This window comes from Hemiscyllium ocellatum, chromosome 3 (assembly GCF_020745735.1).
Source record: "Hemiscyllium ocellatum isolate sHemOce1 chromosome 3, sHemOce1.pat.X.cur, whole genome shotgun sequence".
Lineage (NCBI taxonomy): Eukaryota > Metazoa > Chordata > Chondrichthyes > Orectolobiformes > Hemiscylliidae > Hemiscyllium > Hemiscyllium ocellatum.
Window position 1 is genome coordinate 103,923,978 of NC_083403.1, and position 21,705 is coordinate 103,945,682.

The following is a 21,705-nucleotide window of genomic DNA, read 5'->3' on the forward strand; positions in this document are numbered from 1 at the left end:
AGACTGAAAGGGTGATAAGTGGCTAATATGTATCTTGCTTTTTTACCCTGTTGTTTTGACTGGACATTTGCAGGCAATTTATCACGTCAGGGTAAATGCCAGGGTTGTAGCTGTACTGGAACAACTTGGCTATGGGCTCAACTAGTTCTGGAGTACAAATAAAAACTGAAGAACTGTGAATGCTGGAAATCAGAAAGGGTCATTGAACCTGAAACATTAACTCTCCAAAAATGCTGCCAGACCTGCTGAGACTTTCCAGCAACTTCTGTTTTTGTTTCTGCAGTAAAATCTTCACTACTACTTCCAGAACATTATTGAGGTCATAGCCTTTGCTGTATCCAGTGCCTTCAGCTATTCTTGACATCATGTGGAGTGAAACTGAATACTGACGTCTTTGATAGAGGATGACAAAGATGGATCATCCACTTGGCACCTTTGGCAAAATGTGTATATTTTAATTGGACTTTCATTAGGCTCCTTATAAATAGATACAAACCGAAGCCGGTTGTTGGGTTAGGGGATTTGTGCTTGTAATGTGTAACTCCAAGGTGAAATATAAATGTAGGAAGATTGGCTCCAGTATTTCCTTTACCACATATGTTTTCATTAAGAAAACAGGAGTCCCAGCTCCCACTCCACAGTGCCATGCCTTTTAGGAGAAAGACAGTGGAGAAATCGAACAGCAAAGTCAGAGTTTAGAAATTGCAGCAACACTGGAGATACAAGAAGAAACAGTAACCACTGTGAGGAAAAAATAGAACAATAGCATTTCCATTTCTAATTCAGACCGTCAAAGTCACTTTGGATAAAAGTCAGACGATTATGAAAAAGCTGGAGTAGAGGAACAGAGTGGATTTTAGATGAGTGAACTTTACAAGGAAGGATATGTGGCAGAGTTAAAGGAGGGAAACAGGACATTTTACATAACATTCCTGAGCAAGAATAGAGGTTACCAAAAAAACTGAACAACACTATGGACAGATTTTCACAGAGGTGAGATGGTTCAATGAAATCATAGCTGCTTAAGTAGTAAAACAAACACAAAATACTGCAGATGATAGAAATAAATAAAAGCAAACAAAAAAGATAGAAAATATTCAGTTGGCATAGGGAGAGAGCGGGAGAAAGAAAGAAACACTAAGCATTTCATGTCCATTTTTTGTCTAAGTGGACAGAGATTGGGGTGGCTGATGTCATGCTGACAGTTTCAAATCACATGATCAAGAAAGAAGCAACCTTTCCAAGTGGGACGTTCCTGGAAGACAAACAGTAGCTAACTGAATACTAAAATAAACTTGCAATATTGCAGAGGCTGGGAAATAAATGAAATTCAGATTAGGGTCTAATTCCAAGCCCTCATTTAAAAACACCTTTCCAGCTCTGCACCATATTCAGTTCTGCCACCTGAAGTTACTCACCTGTGTTACGCCAACTCGCACCTCTCGGCTGACAGACCCGCCACCTTTCAGCATCTCTCCACCACTCCTCAGGAATCCCGTACCACCACGCAGAAATCCTGTTGCCAACAGTTCCAAGACCTCCTCCAGGGTGGCACGCTTTACGTTCTGCCGCATCACTAGAAAGAAAATATGTATATTTAACTATATGTTTGATAGCAGAAGTGGCTGAATAAGCTGGGTTCTTTTCTCAAGAAAAATGAAGGCTGAGGTGTGACCTGACAAAGGTCTATAAAATTATGAAGGCATTAGATAAAGCAAGAGACAATGTCTCCATTTGCAAGGATGAGAAAAAGTTGGGTCCTGTTAAATACAAGATGGTCACTAATAATTCCAATTGGAAATTCAGGAAAACACTCAAAAAGAGAGGTTAAAACATTGAGCTTGCTATTCCAGGGAGGAAGGCAGCAAAATATCTGCAAGAATTGTACAGAAGGGATTGTTAGTATGGTTAGATTAGGTGGGGGAAGAAGCCTGTGTGGAATATAGACACTGGTGTGGAGTTGTTAGGCAGTGTTTTGGTTCAGGATTGTACGTCTGACGTCAGAATGTCTATCCTAAATGATGATGGAATTAGCAGTAATAAATTTACACAGGATTAAAGAAAAGGCAGAGAAGAAAATTGTATCCAGAAAGCAGTGTTTTAAAAATATGCACGATAGACCTTAAATATCTCCAGATTGCTAAAGAATACAGATGCCCATTTGACAAAAAAAAGCTTTTGAAATAATTTCTAAGGAAGCACACATATCAGGGTCCTTCCAGATCCTTCTGGAATGTGTAGACAGTGCAGAAAACTTTCTTTGAAGTAGATGTGCCATTTCTCATTGAATATTCGAGTTGTCTTGAGAAGGACTGACTGGTGAACACCTGCTTCTATTTTTCTAGAGTACATGCTATTTTAGATCTCGTATTATGTAAAAAGCTAATTAACCATTTTATTGCAAAAGGACCTTTAAGAATGAGTGACCACTTAACACAGAACATGGCATTACATTTGAAAATAAGGCAGTTAATTCTGGGTGTTAAATTTGAATAAGGGAAATAATGAAAGCATGAGGCACAAGTATGACTGAGATTGATTGGCAAAGTAGGATAAAAAAATGACTTGACACAATCAATAGATAGTCTTTACAGAACTATTACTTATAGCAACTATACATTCCCTCAAGGTGTAAAAACCACAAAGGCCAGTAACCATGGCTAACAAAAGTAGTTTAGGATTGTATAAGACTGACAGAAAAACATAAAAAGCTCCTAGATATAGCAGTAATTTTGAGGATTGGGATGTTCATTGATACGTCAAAGGACAACAAAAATATTGATAAGGAAAAGTAAAATAGAACTTAAATGCAACCCGACAAAAAAACAGTGACTGTGAAAGCTTCTATGTACCTAAGAGAGGTTTGGCTAAAAAACATGTGGGTCCATTAAAGGAAAAGTCATGAAAATGTATAATGGGGAATAGAGAAATGGCAGAGAAGCTAAATTATTGCCTTGTGTCTGTTTTCACTGAGAAAAATACCAAAAAGGTACCAGAACTAAAGATGCAAGTGGTTATAGAGACTGAGGAGTTGAAGGAAACTTGTATTAGCAAGAATATAGGACTGGAGAAATTATTGGGGCTGAAAGTTGACAAATCTCCAAAATCTGATGGTCTACATTTCAGAGTGCTCGAGTGGTTCAACTATCTATATACATTCTATTGACCTACATTCTAAAGAATTCTATAGATTCTTTAATGATTTCTACAGATTGTAAACACACTGTTGTGGTTCTGTTCGCCGAGCTGGGAATTTGTGTGGCAGAAGTTTCGTCCCCTGTCTAGGTGACATCCTAGGATGTCACCTAGATAGGGGACGAAACGTCTGCCACACAAATTCCCAGCTCGGTGAACAGAACCATAACAACGAGCACCCGAGCTACAAATCTTCTCACAAACTTTGAACATAAACATACTGTGTAAGAAGAGAATGAGAGAACACACTGGGAAATACAGACTGTTAAACTTACATTAGTAATACAGAAAATGCCAGAATCTATTAAAGGATCATATAAATAGACATCTGTTGACAATTACTTGATCGGATATAGACAGTAAGGATTCTCTTATTCACTCATGAGCACTGGATATCATTACCTGGGCCAGCATTTATTGCCTGTCCCTAGCTGCCTTTGAGAAGGTAATGGTAAGTTGCCACTTGAACCACTGTAGTCCACACACTGAATTAACCCACGGTGTCCTGAGGTTCGGAATTCCAGGGTTTTGGCCCTTTTGAAGGAACAGCAGTATATTTCCAAGTCAGGATGGTAAGTGGCTTGAAGGGGAACTTGCAGGTGGTGGTGATCCCATATACCTGCTGCTCTTGGCCTTCTAGATGGGTTTTGGAAGCTGCTGTCCAAGAATCTTTAGTGAATTTCTGCTGTGCGTCTTACAGAAAGTACACACTGCTGCTATTGAACATTGGTGGTGGAAGGAGTGGATGCTTGTGGGTATGATGCCAATTAGTGGGCTGCTTTGTCCTGTATGGTGTTAAGCTTCTTTGAGTTTTGTTTATTGTTGGAATTTGTCGAGGTCCATAGGCCTTTGCACTATTCAGTGCCTCCAACTATTTTTTGATATCACATGGAGAAACTCAAATTGGTGGAACACTGAGGACCATTAAAGGAGACAGAGAATGGATCCAGGCAACAGGGGATTATTCCAACAGACTCCTGATTTGTGCCTTGTAGATGGTGGACGGGCTTTGGGGAGTCAGACAGTGAGTTACTCTCCACAATATTCTAAGCTTGTGACCTGTTCTTGTCGCCACTGTGTTTATGTGACGAGTCCAATTAACGTCTGGTCAATGGTAACCACAAGGATGTTGATAGTGGAGGAGTTCAGTGATGGTAACATCTTTGAATGTCAAGGGGTGATGATTAGATTGTCTCTTATTGAAAATGGTCATTGCCTGGCATTTGTGCAGCATGAATGTTATTTGCCACTTGTCAGCCCAAGCCTGGATTTGTTAGTATCTTGTTACATTTGATCGTGGACTACTTCAGTATCTGAGTCATTGCAAATGGTGCTGAACATTGTGCAATCATCGGTAAACATCTCCAATTTTGACCTTATGACGGAGGAAGGTCACTAATGAAGCAGCTGAAGATGGTTGGGCCCAGGACACTACCCTGAGGAACTCCTGCAAAGAGGTCCTGAGCTGAGGTGACTGACCTCTAACAAACACAACCATTTTCCTTTGTAGCAGATATGACTCCAACTAGCAGAGAATTTGCCCAAAACCCATTGATTGCAGTTTTGCTCGGGTCCCTTGATGTCACACTCTGTCAAATGCAATCCTCATGTCCACTCTTGCCTCACCTCTGGAATTCAGCTCTTTTGTCCCTGTTTGAACAAGGCTGTAATGAGGTCCGGAAGTAAGTGGCCCTGGTGGAACCCAAACTGGATGTTAGTGAACTGGTGCTGATGGATAGCACTGTTGATGACACCTTCCATCGCTTTACTAATGATCAAGAGTAGACTGATGGGGTTGGGTTGGATTTATCCTGCTTTTTGTGCATATAAGGTAGACCTGGGTAATTTTCCACGTTATCGGGTAGATGTTGTAACTGTACTGGAGCAACTTGGCTAGGGGAGTGGCAAGTTCTGGAGCACAACTCTTCAGTACTATTGCCGGAATGTTGTCAAGGTCTGTAGCCTTTGCATTATCACGTGCCTCAAACCATTTCTTGATATCAAATGGAGTGAATCAAATTGGCGGAAGACTGGCATCTATAATGCTGGGGACCACTGGAGGATCATCCACTTGCCACTTCTGGTTGAAGATTGTTGTGAGTGCTTCAGCCTCATCTTTTGCACTTAAGTGTTGGGCTTTTCCATCATTTGAGGACGGGGATATTTGCGAAACCTGAGTGGTGAATATGATGGGCCATGAGGTTGCAGATTGTGGAATACAATTCTGCTGTTGTTGCTGGACCACAGAGCCTCATGAATGCCTAGAGTCACGAATGGAAATTTGTGCTTGTTGAACTTGGGTTTTTTTTTGAAGATGTTACGAACAAAATTGATAAAATAGACATTATATACTTGAGCCTTTAGATAAAATCCCCTACAGGGTTAGGGGTTGGAAAGATAAAAGGACATGGGATAGTCGGTAATGTATCAGCATCCACAGAAAGTGATGGGCAAGAACAAAGCAGAGGGAAAAGGTGAGGCTATCCATTTTGGTGGTTAAAAACAGATGTATAGAATACGTCTTAAATTATAAGAGGTTGGAAAGTGTAGATGTACAAAGGAACGTGGGCGTCCTTTTCAACAACTTTTTGAAGGTTAATATGCAGCTGCATCCAGCAATTTGGAGAGGTAATGAAACACTAGCCTTTATCACAAGACGACGAATGTGCAGGAATAGTGAAGTCTTGGTTCCGTTTTATAGGGGCTTGGTTAGACCTCACCTGAAGTAATGTATGCAGTTTTGATCTCCTTACCTCATGGAAGATATAATTTCCACAGAGTGAGTGCAATAACCAGACTTGTTCACAGGATGGCAGAACTGTCCTATAGAGGGAGATTGGGTAAAGCAGGCCTTGTTCTTTCGCGTTTCAAAGATTGAGAGGTGATCTCATTGGAATCTACAAAATCCTTAGAAAGGGATAGACAGAGTAAAGACACAATGAATCCTCTGATTGAGGAGTCTAGAACCAGGAAGCACAATTTAAAAATCAGAGGGATGACTCTTGGGTCTGAAATGAGGAGTATCGTTTTTACTCAGAGGGTTGTGAAACTTTGAAATGCACTGCCACAGAGGGCTGGGGGTGGGCAATCTTTCAGTTTGTTTAAGATTGATTTTTAATTGCCGGTGGTACAGGGTTATGGGGATATGGTGAGGAAACAGCATTGAAAATATGCAGATAGCTGTGGTTGTATTGAATGGTGAGTCAGACTCAACAGGCTGAATGACGTACTCTTGTCCATATGTTTCTACATTCTTACATTCCTATGTTCTTGGGAAACAAACCAATACATTATTTTCTGTAATGCTTACCTGCTGCTTGTTTGGGTGTTAAAGCTGTTGCCATGACGGTCCCGAGTAATTTGGACACTGCAACTCTGACCCCATAATTAGATCCTTCCAGAGCTTTAAAGCAAAGAGTAGCTAGGTTTTCCAGTTCTGTGGTCCACATGAAGACCGACTCCTTTTGTAGTTCCAGAAGACACTAGGAGATAAAAGGCATTCTCAGGAGTGCACATGCTCTCAGAAACATGTCCAACAAAAATCCATAGCCCTCCTTCTTTCCATCTCATGGCCAGAGTTACAGACATGGTTCAGTGGATACCACTCTCATCTCAACTCAAAGCTGTGGATTGAAGCTGCAATCCAGAGACCTGAACATGAAATGAAGCCCGACGTTCTTGTTGCAACATCTTTCATTCACAATCCATAGCTATAGACCAGAAACAATCATAATACATAGAGTCATAGAGATGTACAGCATGGAAACAGACCCTTCGGTCCAACCTTTCCATGCCAACAAGATATCCCAACCCAAACTAGTCCCACCTGCCAGCACCCAGCCCATATCCCTCCAAACCCTTCCTATTCATATACCCATCCAAATGTTTCTTAAATGTTGCAATTGTACCAGCCTCCACCATATCCTCTGGCAGCTCATTCCATACACATACCACCCTCTGCATGAAAAAGTTGCTCCTTAGATCTCTTTGAAATCTTTCTCCTCTCACCCTAAACTCCCTAGTTCTGGACTCCCCGATCCCAAGGAAAAGACTTTGTCTATTTATCCTATCCATGCTCCTCATAATTTTGTAAACCTCTATAAGGTCACCCCTTAGCCTCCGACGCTCCAGGGAAAACAACTCCAGCCTGTTCAGTCTCTCCCTGTAGCTCGGATCCTCCAACACTGGCAACATCCTTGTAAATCTTTTCTGAACCCTTTTAAGTTTCACAACATCTTTCCGATAGGAAGGAGACCAGAACTGTATGCAATATTCCAACAGTGGCCTAACAGCCGCAACATGACCTTCCAACTCCTATACTCACATGTTTACTTATATTTAAGTATGTTATCACTGACCAAGAAAAATTGCCAAATAAACTTTACTTTAAACACTGCACAACTGATTGTCAGTAATCTGATGGCCAGCCATTTTCCAATGGTCACAGTTATGCCCAAGTCAGAATTGTGAATTCAACCTCCAAACCCAGATGGATATTCCTAGAGCAGTACTGACGGAATACACTTTATAGGAGAGGTAAAAAAATCCACTGTCACCATCCAAATAACAACAGAATATTCTTTCGGTTTTCAATCAATATTTCGCTTTAACCCAACACCACTCCACACTGATTAACCAATCACGAAGAGACCTACCTGCATGCAAGCTGGCTGTCAACTTTCCTTTCACAACAATACTGCACCTTTCACAACAATACTGCATCTGGAGAGTTTCTGAAAATCTGAAAAGAGGGCAAAAATTCAAAACCACAGCCCTTACCTTACCAACTGCACACCGAACAGCCATGGATCGGTCAGTCAAACCTGAGCGGGCATTTTTGTAGATATCCCGATGGCAAGAAGCAGCTGCACCACCCAAACCACTGAGTACCTTCTGTAGACTCAGTAGGATTTCAGTACGACCCTGTGACTGTTGAAAATACAGAGACTTTAAAGAGTAACAGACCTTCTGGGGCTTTGCACCCATAGAGTCAAGACCAGGTGATGGTATTCAGATGAAGCAAGTTTCGAGATAGGTAGATAAGAATGGACTGAGGCAATCTGTTTCACTTCTTCTGAGGTGATAGAACCAGCCAAGATATTTAAAATTAGCATTTAAACCCCCTCATCCTAGCATTCAGAATAGCAATACCTGGTTATAATTTGCATTGAATTGAAAGGAAAAACACAAGTCACAACACTTTCTAAGCTGCTTTGACAGTGTAACTGACTTATTACATTCACCAAAGCTCCTTGAACAGCATCTTCTAAAGCCACCTCCAATGTCTAAGGATACATGAGAGCACCTCCACTTGTAAATACCCCTCCAAGTGAGACACTATCCTGATTTAGAAATCTATTGCTGGATTAGATTCCTGGCAATCCCTCCCTAGTGGCATTATGGGTTTACCTACGCACATGATCTGCAGCAGTGCAAGAAGCACACAAGAACACTTCTTGCACCTGCTTAATAATACAAGGCGGCTATCTTCACAACCATTCAAGGGCAGAATCAGCTTGTTACACACTTGGTATTGGGTAAGAATTCCTGGTGTCCCATCACAAAATCTCAGGTAGTTGGAACATCGGTAGTGTATTCCACAGGATATGATGAAACTGTGGGGAAAAGGGTCAGAGAAGATTCACTCATTCTGAAGCTATCATAGATGGAAAACAACTATTTGGGAGTGATATTGGGAAATGCTTCTGCTTCATTACTCAGTCTGAATGGGTGACTTGATCGCAGTCTTCAAGTTTACAATAAGTGGCTGAATTGTCTGCACCAATCAGCCACATTGTTGCTTCTCAATTTTCAAGCTACTGCTACCTACAAAGTTTGACTTTTCATACCAGGAACATTGTTACCATGGCAGAACTCTAGCCTAAGCCAGAAAGTCATGGGTTCAAGCCCAACATCAATACCTGAATACACACCATAGGCTGACACCATAGGAAGTACATCCTCATATTCTGACCAATAATTATCCTTCAATCAATATCACTAATACGAGACGTAATAATCACAATATTATTTGCAACAGCTTATCCTATGTGCATATTGGCACCTGTTTCCGACATTACTGTACAACAGTGACTATACAAATTCCTGAGGTTGTGAAATGTTCTATCTAAATGCAAAACGGAGATATCGAGACAAGAGCAGAGCTTTCGCCTTTCAATTAAGGAGGTTAAACTGTTCTCAGGGAAAGTAAACAACTCTATAGAGACATTCCAAGAATATGGAGGCTTACCAGCTTAAGGTGCTTGCAAGTAGATTTGGGCAATAGAGGTTAATTTAGTTCAACTGAAATTGACCAAAGTTTGTGTTTTATATTTCCCAAGTTATTACTTTAACAGCTAATGGGCCAAGGACCAGGAATAAACCACTACATGCCATTTGCTGTTCTAGTAGAAACAAGCTGAAGTCTGGATGCATACCTAGTTATCTGTAACTCTAGATCAGTCAGAGCTGTTCAATAAATCTGTATGAGATTTTCAAGTAAACTGAATCCATGCTATTTAATCAGTTACTTACAAATAATACAAGTAATATGACAGAATTTACTATAGTAAGCTAATAAGGTCAAATTTCAATAGAGTGGGTCAAAGGAATCATTTTAAGTGCAGAATACTATATGTATTGAACAAGAATTACTGTATAGTTAGTAAAGAATGAAAACAAATTAATAGGTAGTGAATATCAAATACATAGAAATTGAACAATAAGTGGCTTGCCAAGTAACTACACATATGTTTATTCAACCCATTTGGATATGTTTTGACATGTCTGGGGCATGCGGAACTTGAATTCAGATCCTCTGGCCCAGGGTGAGGGACACTACCATTGTGCCACAAGAGCTCTGTGAAGTAGTTAGAAGTCTGGATAATTTCTTAATGCTTGGAGTTTAATGTGTTATTTTACTGCTGTAAGCTTTCTCTGTGTGAACAAAGTATTCAGATAGTATATGACACACAGGTTCCATTTGACCTTGACCATCTGGATGATGTATCCAAAGAATGAATGAAGGCTTGTATAAAATCAGTTGAGAGAGATCTCACAGACAATTTCACTGTTCACTCCAGGGAGCATTGTGCATAAATAACTAATTTCAAAAAGAATACTCTACCAATATTCCAATTACCCTGAGATATTGTGATGGGACACCAGGAATTTGTACCAAATACCAAATGTGTCACAAGCTAATTTAACCCAACAACCACCAATTGCCTTGTAATACTGTGCTGGAATCAGGCTGAGGTAATGCTAATTTAAATGTGAAGACAGTTGTAAGAGTTAGACTGGCCTTTATTGGTACAGTGTTCCCAGGATTTCAGAGAATTCCTGTTAGCTCAGGAAACTAGGATGGACTTACACCTCTGCCCAGGCTGACCAAAGTTATAAATGTCTGTTGTACATTTTTAGTAAATTTATCTTCTTTTAAATAAATGTTGATATTATTTGCTATGTCAGAGTTTAATCTCTTGCCTGCTGGTTTGGTCTCTTGTGCATATTAAACAGTTTAAAGGCATAATTTGAAGCTGAGTAGTTAGGCGTGTGCAGTGAAACAGAGTCAAACTTAAACAGCTATTTAAAACTCTCACTTTCAAAGTACTTTTGTCACTCATCTCTCTGTTATTTGGCCCAACATTTTGGGCCTTCACTTTACCGCAGTGCTACTGGGCATTGCTCTCTCACTCTGGATCAGCTGGCAGCTGAGGTGGAAGGAAACAGGCTCACAACAGACAGGGTTAAACACCACACTCTGGTGTTTACAATAAAAAGCTGCTGTTGTTTGTTATCCTTCAATTCAAGGATGACGTCTACTCAGGGTTTTTTGGAACACGGAGCATGGCAATATATGAGGTAATGGAACCCAAAGCATGGGACTTGATTACTTTTCTCTTTCTCTGCCAACATTGCCTCAGCAGGATGAAGTAACAAGGCACCATGCAGCTTACTGGACAAACTATCAGTGTTTGAAATGACTTGTAGCAAGCTGTTCCCAAGTAGAGCTTCCATGTGCCCCTCATGTTTTTTGTCCTCCTCCAGAAATGCTGGAATTTGAAATCTAAGAAAGCAAGATCTCATGGGAAAGATGCTATTAGGTCATTCGAACAGTGTCCACTCCATCAAATTTTGCAGGTGTTTGCCAGAACGATAGCTGGAGGACACCAGCATCAGCTTGACAGTCCTTGCATTACAGCCAGAGGATTCAGGAGTAAATATTGGAATTTCCCCAGTGCTCCTACATGTCACTGATACAAATCAAGTCTGGCCGCAGCTCAAGAGTATGGCCTGCAATAGCTCAATTGTTGCTTGCAGAGGTCCTTGTTGTCAAACCGTCATTGAGCTGGGACAGCTGATCTGACATAGGAGTTTCTTATCAATGGTGGTCTTTGATCTTTCGCATTTCTGAAGACTACTCACACTGGACTCAAAATGTTAACTGTTTCTCTTTCCAATTATGCTGCCAGACCAGAGTTTCTCCAGCATTAACCATGGTTTGTTTCAGATTTCCCACATCCGCAGGACTTTGCTTTTATTAAAATATTGGAAGTATTCAAACATTAAATAGTATTCAAATACACTTTAAAGAATCAGGTTACTAATGTAATGACTGAACTAAGGAGGAATACTGTTTTAACTTCTGTGAAAAAATCAGAACTTCAGACTTAGCAATTGAGCAGCCCTGAGTCGAAAACTCTAGCTCTCATTTGAAAAGGTTGCCATGCCAACACAATGTGACAATGCTGCCCCTTTGACAAGGTTATTTTGTCCTTGGGTTTTTCCAAGTAGGATTTTAAAGGCAGAAGTGCCAGCATATCTGGATGTGCTAGTTTAAACAATGGCAGGGGAGTGGCCAGTTCTCCCAGTTCAGCTTTTCTCTAGCTTGGTTTGTTTCAGCAGGCAGTCAGAAACTGCTGGTAGCAGATTGGAACAGCTCCCTTGTTAAGTTGCGATATAGAGTTGGTTGGGTTTTCAAAATAAGTTATACTAAATTGTTTTCTTTTGCTCTTGTTTCAACTGTAGTATTTAAATAAATCCTGCTCTTTCTTAAAGTGAAGTAGTTTGACCAGGTGCATCACTCCTGGAATATCCACTTTACATTTCCCTTGAAAATAAGAAAAAAAGTTAGTGACTGGGCTACCTTCCTAAAATGTTTTGAGGGCGTCTGTCCTGGTCCATAACAGATTGGGGGCTCTTGGTGGAATTTATTCTAATATTCCAATTTGGGATTAGGGTTCTTGTACTCAAAGGTAGTGAGTGGTAGGTATTAGTGTCTTTTGTTCCAGGTGGTGAATTGGATTGGTATAAACAGTGCTTGATGTATTAATAGCTTTTTCAGTCACTAAGAATTTTCTGGGGGTGGAAGACATCACTTTGGAGATTTTACAAAAGGTGAACAAGGCAAAACTGCTGGAATTGACAGATAAGCTGGAGTTGGAGTTGCCTTCATCCGTGAGAAAAGGAGAGATAATTACAGCAATAGCTCGGCATTTAATAGAACATTATAGCACAGTACAGGCCTTTGGCCCTCAATGTTGCACCAAACTGTGAAACCAATCTAAAGCTCATCTAATCTCCACTGTATTATCCATATGCTTATCCAATGACCATTTAAATGCCCTTAAAATTGGCGAGTCCACTACTGTTGCAGGCAGGGCATTCCACGCCCTTACTTCTGAATAAAGAACCTACTTTTGACATTTGTCCTAAAATATCACCTCTCAATTTAAAGCTATGTACCCTCATGCCAGCCATCACCATCCAAGAAAAATCACTGTCCACCCTATCTAATCCTCTGATCATCTTGCATGCCTCTATTAAGTCACCTCATAACCCTCTTCTCTCTAATGAAAACAGCCTCAAGACCCTCAGCCTTTCCTCATTAGACCTTCCCTTCAAACCAGGCAACATCCTAGAAAATCTCTTCTGCAACCCGTTCCAATGCTTGCACATTCTTCTTGTAATGCGGAGAACAGAAATGTATGCAAAAGTCCAAATGCAGTCGCACCAGAGTTTTGTACAGCTGTAGCATGACATCACGGCTCCAAAACTCAATCCCTCTACCAATAAAAGCTAACACACCGTATGCCTTCTTAACAACCCTATCAATCTGGGCTGGCAACTTTCAAGGATCTACACACATGGACATCGAGATCTCCCTGCTCATCCACACTACCAAGAATCATACTATTAGCCCAGTACTCTCTATTCCTGTTTCTCCTTCCAAAGTGAATCACCTCACACTTTTCCACATTAAACTCCATTTGCCACATCTCAGCCCAGCTCTGCAGTTTATTTATGCCCCTGCGTAACCTACAACACCCGTCCGCACTGTCCACAACTCCACCGACCTTAGTGTCATCCGCAAGTTTATTAACCCATCTTTCTACACCCACATCCAGGTCATTTATAAAAATGACAAACAGCAATGGCCCCAAAACAGATCCTTGTGGTACGCCAGTAGTAACTGAACTCCAGGATGAACATTTCCCATCAACCACCACACTGTCTTCTTTCAGCTAGTCAATTTCTGATCCAAACCCCAAAACCGCTCTCAATCCCATGCCTCTATTTTCTGCAATAGCCTACCATGGGGAACCTTATCAAATGCTTTACTGAAATCCATTACACCACATCAACTGCTTAACCCTCATCCAACTGTTTGGTCACCATCTCAAAGAACTCAATAAGGTTTGAGATATAACCTACCCTTCACAAAACCATGTTGACTATCTCTAATCAAATTATTCCTTTCTAGATGATAATAAATCCTCTCTCTTACAATCCTTTCCAAAACTTTGCCCACAACACAAATAAGGCTCACTGGTCTATAATTTCCAGGGTTGTCTCTACTCCCCTTCTTGAGGAAGGGACAACATTTGCTATCCTCCAGTCTTCTGACACTATTCCTGTCGTGAATGATGATATATCGATCAAAGCCAAAGGGTCTGCAACCCCTAGTTTCCCACAGAATCCTAGGATAAATCCCATCTGGTTTAGGGGACTTAACTATTTTCATATTTTTCAGAATTGCTCACACCTCCTCCATATGATTCTCAACCCTATCTGGCCTCAGTCTGTATCCCAGTATTCTCATCAACGACATGGTCTTTTTCCTGTGTGAATACTGACGATAAATCTTCATTTAGTGCTTCCCCTAACTCCTCAGACTCCACGCACAACTTCCCACAACTGTCCTTGACTGGCCCCAAGCTAGTCATTCTTTGTTGGAAATGCCACCAGAATCTTTGGAAATGGCTAAAATTCAATTGAAAATGAAGCAGCTTCAGTTAGAGGCAAAAGGAAAAGAAAGACAAAAAGAAATAAAGCATTTGAATTACGATTAAAAGCAGAGGAAAGGGAGAAAGAGAGGGAGACTGAACTTCAGAAATTGGCACTTAGACAGGAAAATCGGCTTAAAAGAACTGAGGCGAAGGTAGAAGGTAAGCTTAATGAGGAAGATAGTGAGGATGTGCAAACCTATTGTAGTCAAAAGCTTGGTGGGGTTCTGTTTAAATATGTCCAAGCATTGCTTAAATTTGACGAGCAGAATTGCTTTTTCATCTAATTTGAGAAGGTGGCTAAACAAATGAAGTGGCCAGTGATCATGTGAGTTTTCTTAATGCAAACAAAACTGATAGGTACAGCAAGTGAGATATTTGCATCACTATCAGAGAAGGTATCTGGGGATTATGAGGTGGTGAAGAAATCCATCTTAAATGCATGTCAGCTTGTACCAGAAACCTACAGGCAACGCTTCAGGAATCTAAGGACGGACTCTGGTCAAACCCACAGTTGAGTTTGAAAGGATCAAACTAAATAATTTTGACAGGTGGATAAAGACATTGGATATGACGCTCTTACGGACTGGATTATTTTGGAGTTCAAAAATTCCCTCCCTGAGGTAGTGAAAACACATGTGGAAGAGGAGAGTTAAAACAGCAACATTAGCAGCTGAAATGGCTGATGATTATGAGTTAGTCCATAAGTCAAAGCTTGGCTTCCAACATCAACTTCAATCTGTAAGGGTGGAAATTTGGGAAAAGAAAAATCCTCACGTGGTAAGGGAAAAGTAGATCTCAGTGAAGATCATAATGATAACTTACCACAGGGTGGTATGGTGGCACAGTGGTTAGCACTGCTGTCTCACAGCGCCTGAGACCCGGGTTCAATTCCTGACTCAGGCGACTGTCTGTGTGGAGTTTGCACGTTCTCCCCGTGTCTGCGTGGACTTCCTCCGGGTGCTCCGGTTTCCTCCCCCAGTCCAAAGATGTGCGGGTCAGGTGAATTGGCCATGCTAAATTGCCCGTAGTGTTAGGTAAGGGGTAAATGTAGGGGTATGGGTGGGTTGCGTTTCGGCGGGTCGGTGTGGACTTGTTGGGCCGAAGGGCCTGTTTCCACACTGTAAGTAATCTAATCTAAAAAGGAAACCCATGAAGGAGAAAGAGAAGTTAAAAAGCTCCGGAGTTTTCACTACAATAAAGTAGGCCGCACGAAATCAGTGTTGATGGGTTAGGAAAGCACTGGGAAGCTAAATTTAGGAGAACGGGATAAGCCGGTGAATTTTGTTGGAGTGATAAAAGAAAGCACAGTGGAGGCTAAAAAGCATCATATCCAATGTCCTTATCCACCAGAATGTACAACCTGGTCAGAGGTTGGTTAAGGAGGAAGTGCCAGAACTTTTTAAATCATTTACTTGCAATGATAAGGTTTATTCGCATAGGCCAGGAGCAGCAGGTAAAGACGTTACAATATTGAGAGATATAGGATCATGTCAATCCTTGAGAGATGAGGCGACATGTAATTCAAAAGGAATATGCCATAAAAAGTGCTTGTTTGCAGAATCGAAGGTGAGACAAGAAGTCCTCAATTATGTAGAATGAGATTAGAATGTGCAGTGAAAGGTGGAGAAGCAGTGGTAGGAGTATTGGAAGAACTCTTGGCTCCAAGAATACAATATGTCCTTTGTAATGATATAGCCGGGTCACAGGTAGGAATGCTGCCTACTGTGGTTGAAAAGCTAGTGGAAAATTAGGCAACTGAGGTATTACAGGAAGCATATTTTGGGATTTTTCCTGACAGTGTGGTAACAAGATCACAAAGCCACCAGTTTAAACAGAAGGAGAAATCAGAGTACAAATAAGAAAGTTGAAGTAGAATTATCAGACACCGTACTTGATCAAATGACTGAAACGAAACAGGAACAGGTGGAGAACAACGTGGATATCTTTAGTTCAGACAAATTAATTAAGTTACAACAGAAAGATGAAAAATTGAAGCAATTGTATCACAAAGCATACGAGGAAGAATAATCTGAATGTATCCCTGAGTGCCACTATCTTAAAATGATGTCTTAATGAGGAAATGGAGACCATCACATATTCAGGCAGATGATAAACAGGCAGAGATTCATTAAGTAGTATTACCAGTAGGTAATAGAAAGGAGCTGTTGCAGGTAAGGCAAGAACTCCCAGTAGGAGTTCACTTAGGGTCAAGAGAAACTCAAGTTAAAAATACAAAAATATTTTTGCTGTCTTGGACTGCACAGGAATGTAGTTGAATTTTGACAGACATGTCAGGTAATTGGAAAACCACAGGCAGTAATAAAACCCCCACTTCAATACCCACTCCTGCATTTGAGGAACCTTTTACAAGAGTCTTAATTGTTTGCGTAGGATCCCTACTTAAAATGAAAGGTGGGAATCAGAATTTGTTAACAATATTGGATGTGTCCACTAGATTTCCAGAGGCCATTCCCTTACACACTATCACAGTAAAAGGATTATAGGAGAGTCACTCAAATCTTTCACTAGATATGAACTACTCATAGAGATACAAGGGTCAAATGTTACATCAAAATTAATCGAGGTGGTTATGGACAGCATAGGAATAAAACAATTCAAATCCACTGTGTACCATCCAGAATCACAGGGTGGGCTAGAAAGGTGGCATCAGACATTAAAGACCATGTTGAGGCCTTATAGTCAAGATTATCCAGATGATTGGGATAAAAAGAATTCAGAGCTGAAAATGTGTTGCTGGTTAAAGCACAGCAGGTCAGGCAGCATCCAAGGAACAGGAAATTCGATGTTTCGGGCCAGAGCCCTTCATCAGGAATGAGGAGAGTATGCCAGGCAGGCTAAGATAAAAGGTAGGGAGGAGGGACTTGGGGGAGGGGCGATGGAGATGTGATAGGTGGAAGGAGGTCAAGGTGAGGGTGATAGGCTGGAGTGGGGTGGGGGGGGGGGGGGAGAAGATTGCAGGTTAGGAGGGCGGTACTGAGTTCGAGGGAATCGACTGAGACAAGGTGGGGAGAGGGGAAATGAGGAAACTGGAGAAATCTAAGTTCACTCCTTGTGGTTGGAGGGTTCCCAGGCAGAAGATGAGGCGCCCTTCCTCCAACCGTCGTGTTGTTATGTTCTGCCGATGGAGGAGTCCAAGGACCTGCATGTCCTCAGTGGAGTGGGAGGGAGAGTTGAAGTGTTGAGCCACGGGGTGGTTGGGTTGGTTGGTCCGGGCGTCCCAGAGGTGTTCCCTGAAGCGTTCCGCAAGTAGGCGGCCCGTCTCCCCAATATAGAGGAGGCCACATCGGGTGCAGCGGATGCAATAGATGATGTGTGTGGAGGTGCAGGTGAATTTGTGGCGGATATGGAAGGATCCCTTGGGGCCTTGGAGAGAAGTAAGGGAGGAGGCGTGGGCGCAAGTTTTACATTTCCTGCGGTTGCAGGGGAAGGTGCCGGGAGTGGAGGTTGGGTTGGTGTGGGGTGTGGACCTGACAAGGGAGTCACGAAGGGAGTGGTCTTTGCGGAACGCTGATAGAGGAGGGGAGGGAAATATATCCCTGGTGGTGGGGTCCGTTTGGAGGTGGCGGAAATGACGGCGGATGATATGCTGTATACGGAGGTTGGTGGGGTGGTAGGTGAGAACCAGTGGGGTTCTGTCTTGGTGGCGGTTGGAGGGGCGGGGCTCAAGGGTGGAGGAGATGCGGTGGAGGGCATCGTCACTCATGTCTGGGGGGAATCTGCAGTCCTTGAAGAAGGAGGCCATCTGGGCTGTGGTATTGGAACTGGTCCTCCTGGGAGCAGATGCGGCGGAGACGAAGGAATTGGGAATACGGGATGGCATTTTTACAGGGGGCAGGGTGGGAGGAGGTGTAGTCCAGGTAGCTGTGGGAGTCAGTCGGTTTATAGTAGATGTCTGTGTTGAGTCGGTCACCCGAGATAGAAATGGAAAGGTCTAGGAAGGGGAGGGAGGAGTCTGAGACAGTCCAGGTGAATTTGAGGTCGGGATGGAAGGTGTTGATAAAGTTGATGAACTGTTCAACCTCCTCGTGGGAGCACGAGGCAGCGCCGATACAGTCATCGATGTAGCGGAGGAAAAGGTGGGGGGTGGTGCCAGTGTAGTTGCGGAAGATGGACTGTTCCACATATCCTACGAAGAGACAGGCATAGCTGGGGCCCATGCGGGTGCCCATGGCAACTCCTTTAGTTTGGAGGAAGTGGGAGGATTGGAAAGAGAAGTTATTCAGGGTGAGGACCAGTTCAGTCAGTCGAAGGAGGGTGTCAGTGGAAGGGTACTGGTTGGTGCGGCGGGAAAGGGAGAAGCGGAGGGCTTTGAGTCCTTCGTGATGGGGGATGGAGGTGTACAGGGACTGGATGTCCATCGTGAAGATAAGGCGTTGGGGACCGGGGAAGCGAAAATCATGGAGGAGGTGGAGGGCGTGGGTGGTGTCCTGAACGTAGGTGGGGAGTTCTTGGACTAAAGGGGACAGAACCGTGTCGAGGTACGCGGAGATGAGTTCGGTGGGGTAGGAGCAGGCTGAGACAATGGGTCGGCCGGGGCAGTCAGGTTTGTGGATTTTGGGCAGGAGGTAGAAACGGGCGGTGTGGGGTTGTGGGACTATGAGGTTGGAGGCGGTGGATGGGAAATCCCCTGAGGTGATGAGGTTATGGATGGTCTAGGAGATTATGGTAATTCAGTTTGTACTTTTTTCCATTAGAGATGCACCAAATGAATTGACCAAATTCAGTCCATTTGAAGTAGTGTTTGGGCATGAAGTGAGAGAACCACTAAAATTTATGGAGAAGAAATTGGTGAATCAGAATTCAAAGACCACATATTTGGACTGTGTGTCAAATTTTAGGAAACGGTAAAATAGAACAGGGGAGTTAGCTAGACAGCATTTAAAAATATCACGGCATACGATGAAACAGAAAGCAAACAAGAAATCAAAATCTCACAATTTTGCTCTCGAAGATAAAGTGGTAGTATTACTTCCAGTGATAGGTGAACCTTCAAAAGCAAGATTTAGCAAACCTTATCAAATCAAAAGGAGATTGAGTGAGGTGTACAATTTGGTAAGGACTCCAGATAAAAGAAATCTCAGTGTGTCACATGGATATGCTCGATAGATTTTAGCAGGGAAGGAAAGCAAACGGAGAATGCGTTACTGGTTACATCACAGAGGGAAGACCAAAATTCAGAGGATTCGTAATTAGATATTCCTCAAATTAAATTCAACAATGAGGAAGTTGTCAAAAATTGGTTAAATTATTGAGTTACCTTCTTGAGGAAAATTGAAATGATGTGAAAGAGTTATTGTTATCGCATTGGGAAATATTCTGGGAACTAACCTAATTATGCATGATGTAGATGTAGGGGAAATGCTGCTCCAATTATACAACATCCTTAAAGATCTAACTTTCTAAAGTTGGCACATGTTCAAAAAGAGATTGAATGCATGCTCCTCGGCAACATAATCAAAGTGAGTTGCTGTGATTGGAGCTCATCCATAGTAATGGTGCCAAAACCAGATGGCACCCAATGATCATGTGCGGATTATCGCAGTTACAAAGTCTGATTCATATCTGATTCCATGTTTGGAAGACTGCATTGAAAACGTGGAACAAGCAACTTATATTTCTAAGCTGGACTTACTCAGAGAATACTGGCAGGTACCTATATCCGATACAGCAAATCCAATTTTGGGTTTACTAACATTGAATGGACTGTCACAATTTCGAGTCATGCCAATTGCAATGAAAAATGCACCAACTACATTTCAAAGACTAACCAATAAAGTCATTTCCAGATTACCCAATTGTGTGGTTTACATCGATGACCTGGTAATTTTTAGTCACACATGACAGGAATATTTGCAGCACTTATGAGAATTATTCAATCGACTTCAGGAAGCAGACTTGGTGATAAACCTCGCTAAGAGTGAATTTACCTAAGCGCAAGTCACCTTCCTGGGCCATGGACAAATGACCCCATTGAATGTAAAAATAACAATTATTGGGGAGATTCCCATACCATCGGCAAAGAGAGCAGTGCTACAATTCCTGAGATTGAGTGGGTTCTATTGGAAATTCAAATTTTAGCAGTATGGCTGCTCCACTCACTGAATTACTAAAGAAATGCAAGTAGTTTCAGTAGACGGCTGACTGTCAAGAAGCACTTGACAGCCTGAAAGTTGTCTTTACCACTGCCCAGTATTGGCCATACCTGATTACACAAAGCCCTTCAAGGTGGCTATCGATGCGAGTGATGTGGGTGTTGGTGCTGTACTCTTACAAGACAACGATGAGAAAATAGAAAGACCTATTGAATATTTCTCCAGGAAATTGAACATTCATCAACACAAATGTTCAACAATTGAGAGGGAGACTTTGAGCTTGGTGTTGGCATTACAACATTTATGTTGCCAGTAATCTGTCTGAAACAATCAAATATATTGATCATAACCTATTAAGATGAAAAACTGAGGCATTTGGTGGCAGCAGTAAACAGACTGAAATAGAGTGTTTGCAAGGTTATAGTTAATGTATATGTATTGTAATGTACTAGCAGGGTAAGACTAGGCAGTTTCAAAATGAAGCCATCTTTGTCTATTGATGGTTCTTCTTCTTAGGGGAGGGGAGACGTGATGATGCTACCCCTTTAACAAGGTTATTTTAACCTTGCTGTTTTTCAAGAAGGGTAGTAAAGACAGGGGTGCTGATATAGTTGGACGTGGCTACTTTAAACAATGGTAGGGGAGTGGCCAGCTCTCCCAGTTCAGGTCTTTTCCTAGTTTGGTTTTTTTTCGCAGGAAGTCAGAAACTGCTGATAGCAGAGAAGCTGCTACAGTGAAAAGAGGTTCCATGCTTCACCGGATGTTCCTCGCCTGAACTTTCTCTTTGAAATCTCTTCTGCCTGTAAGTACCTTGTTTGAATTTACCTTTTGCCAAGGGGTGTGTTTATGGCATATTGCAGGGATTGAAATAGCTCCCTTATTAAGTTGTGATATTAAGTCAGTCGGGTTTTCAAATAAGTTATACCAAATTCTGTTTTCTTTTGTTTGTGTTTCAACTGCAGTGTTTAAATAAATTCTGTTTTGCGTAAAGGTGAGTGGTTTGACCAGCTGCATCACTCCTGGAATATCTACCTTACATTCGCCTTTTTAATAAAAAGTTAGGGTATGGGCTACCTTCTTAAAATGTTTTGAGGGGGTCTGTCCTG

At 41.9% G+C, this 21,705-nt stretch overlaps 1 protein-coding gene across 2 annotated transcripts in view; it reads right to left on the reverse strand.

Moving 5' to 3' along the window:
* The window catches only part of heatr5b (HEAT repeat containing 5B), a 124,328-nt gene that overhangs the window by 92,698 nt on the left and 9,925 nt on the right, over positions 1-21,705 (reverse strand). The window contains exons 5-7 of one of the 2 annotated variants that reach the window (XM_060852486.1): positions 7,975-8,124; positions 6,506-6,677; positions 1,419-1,576 (exon numbers count right to left, since the gene is read on the reverse strand). In XM_060852486.1, the coding sequence (XP_060708469.1) occupies positions 1,419-1,576; positions 6,506-6,677; positions 7,975-8,124 (480 nt within the window). Of the gene's footprint in view, positions 1-1,418; positions 1,577-5,948; positions 5,978-6,505; positions 6,678-7,974; positions 8,125-21,705 lie in introns of those variants that run through there. The other variant, XM_060852487.1, reaches the window with a different exon arrangement.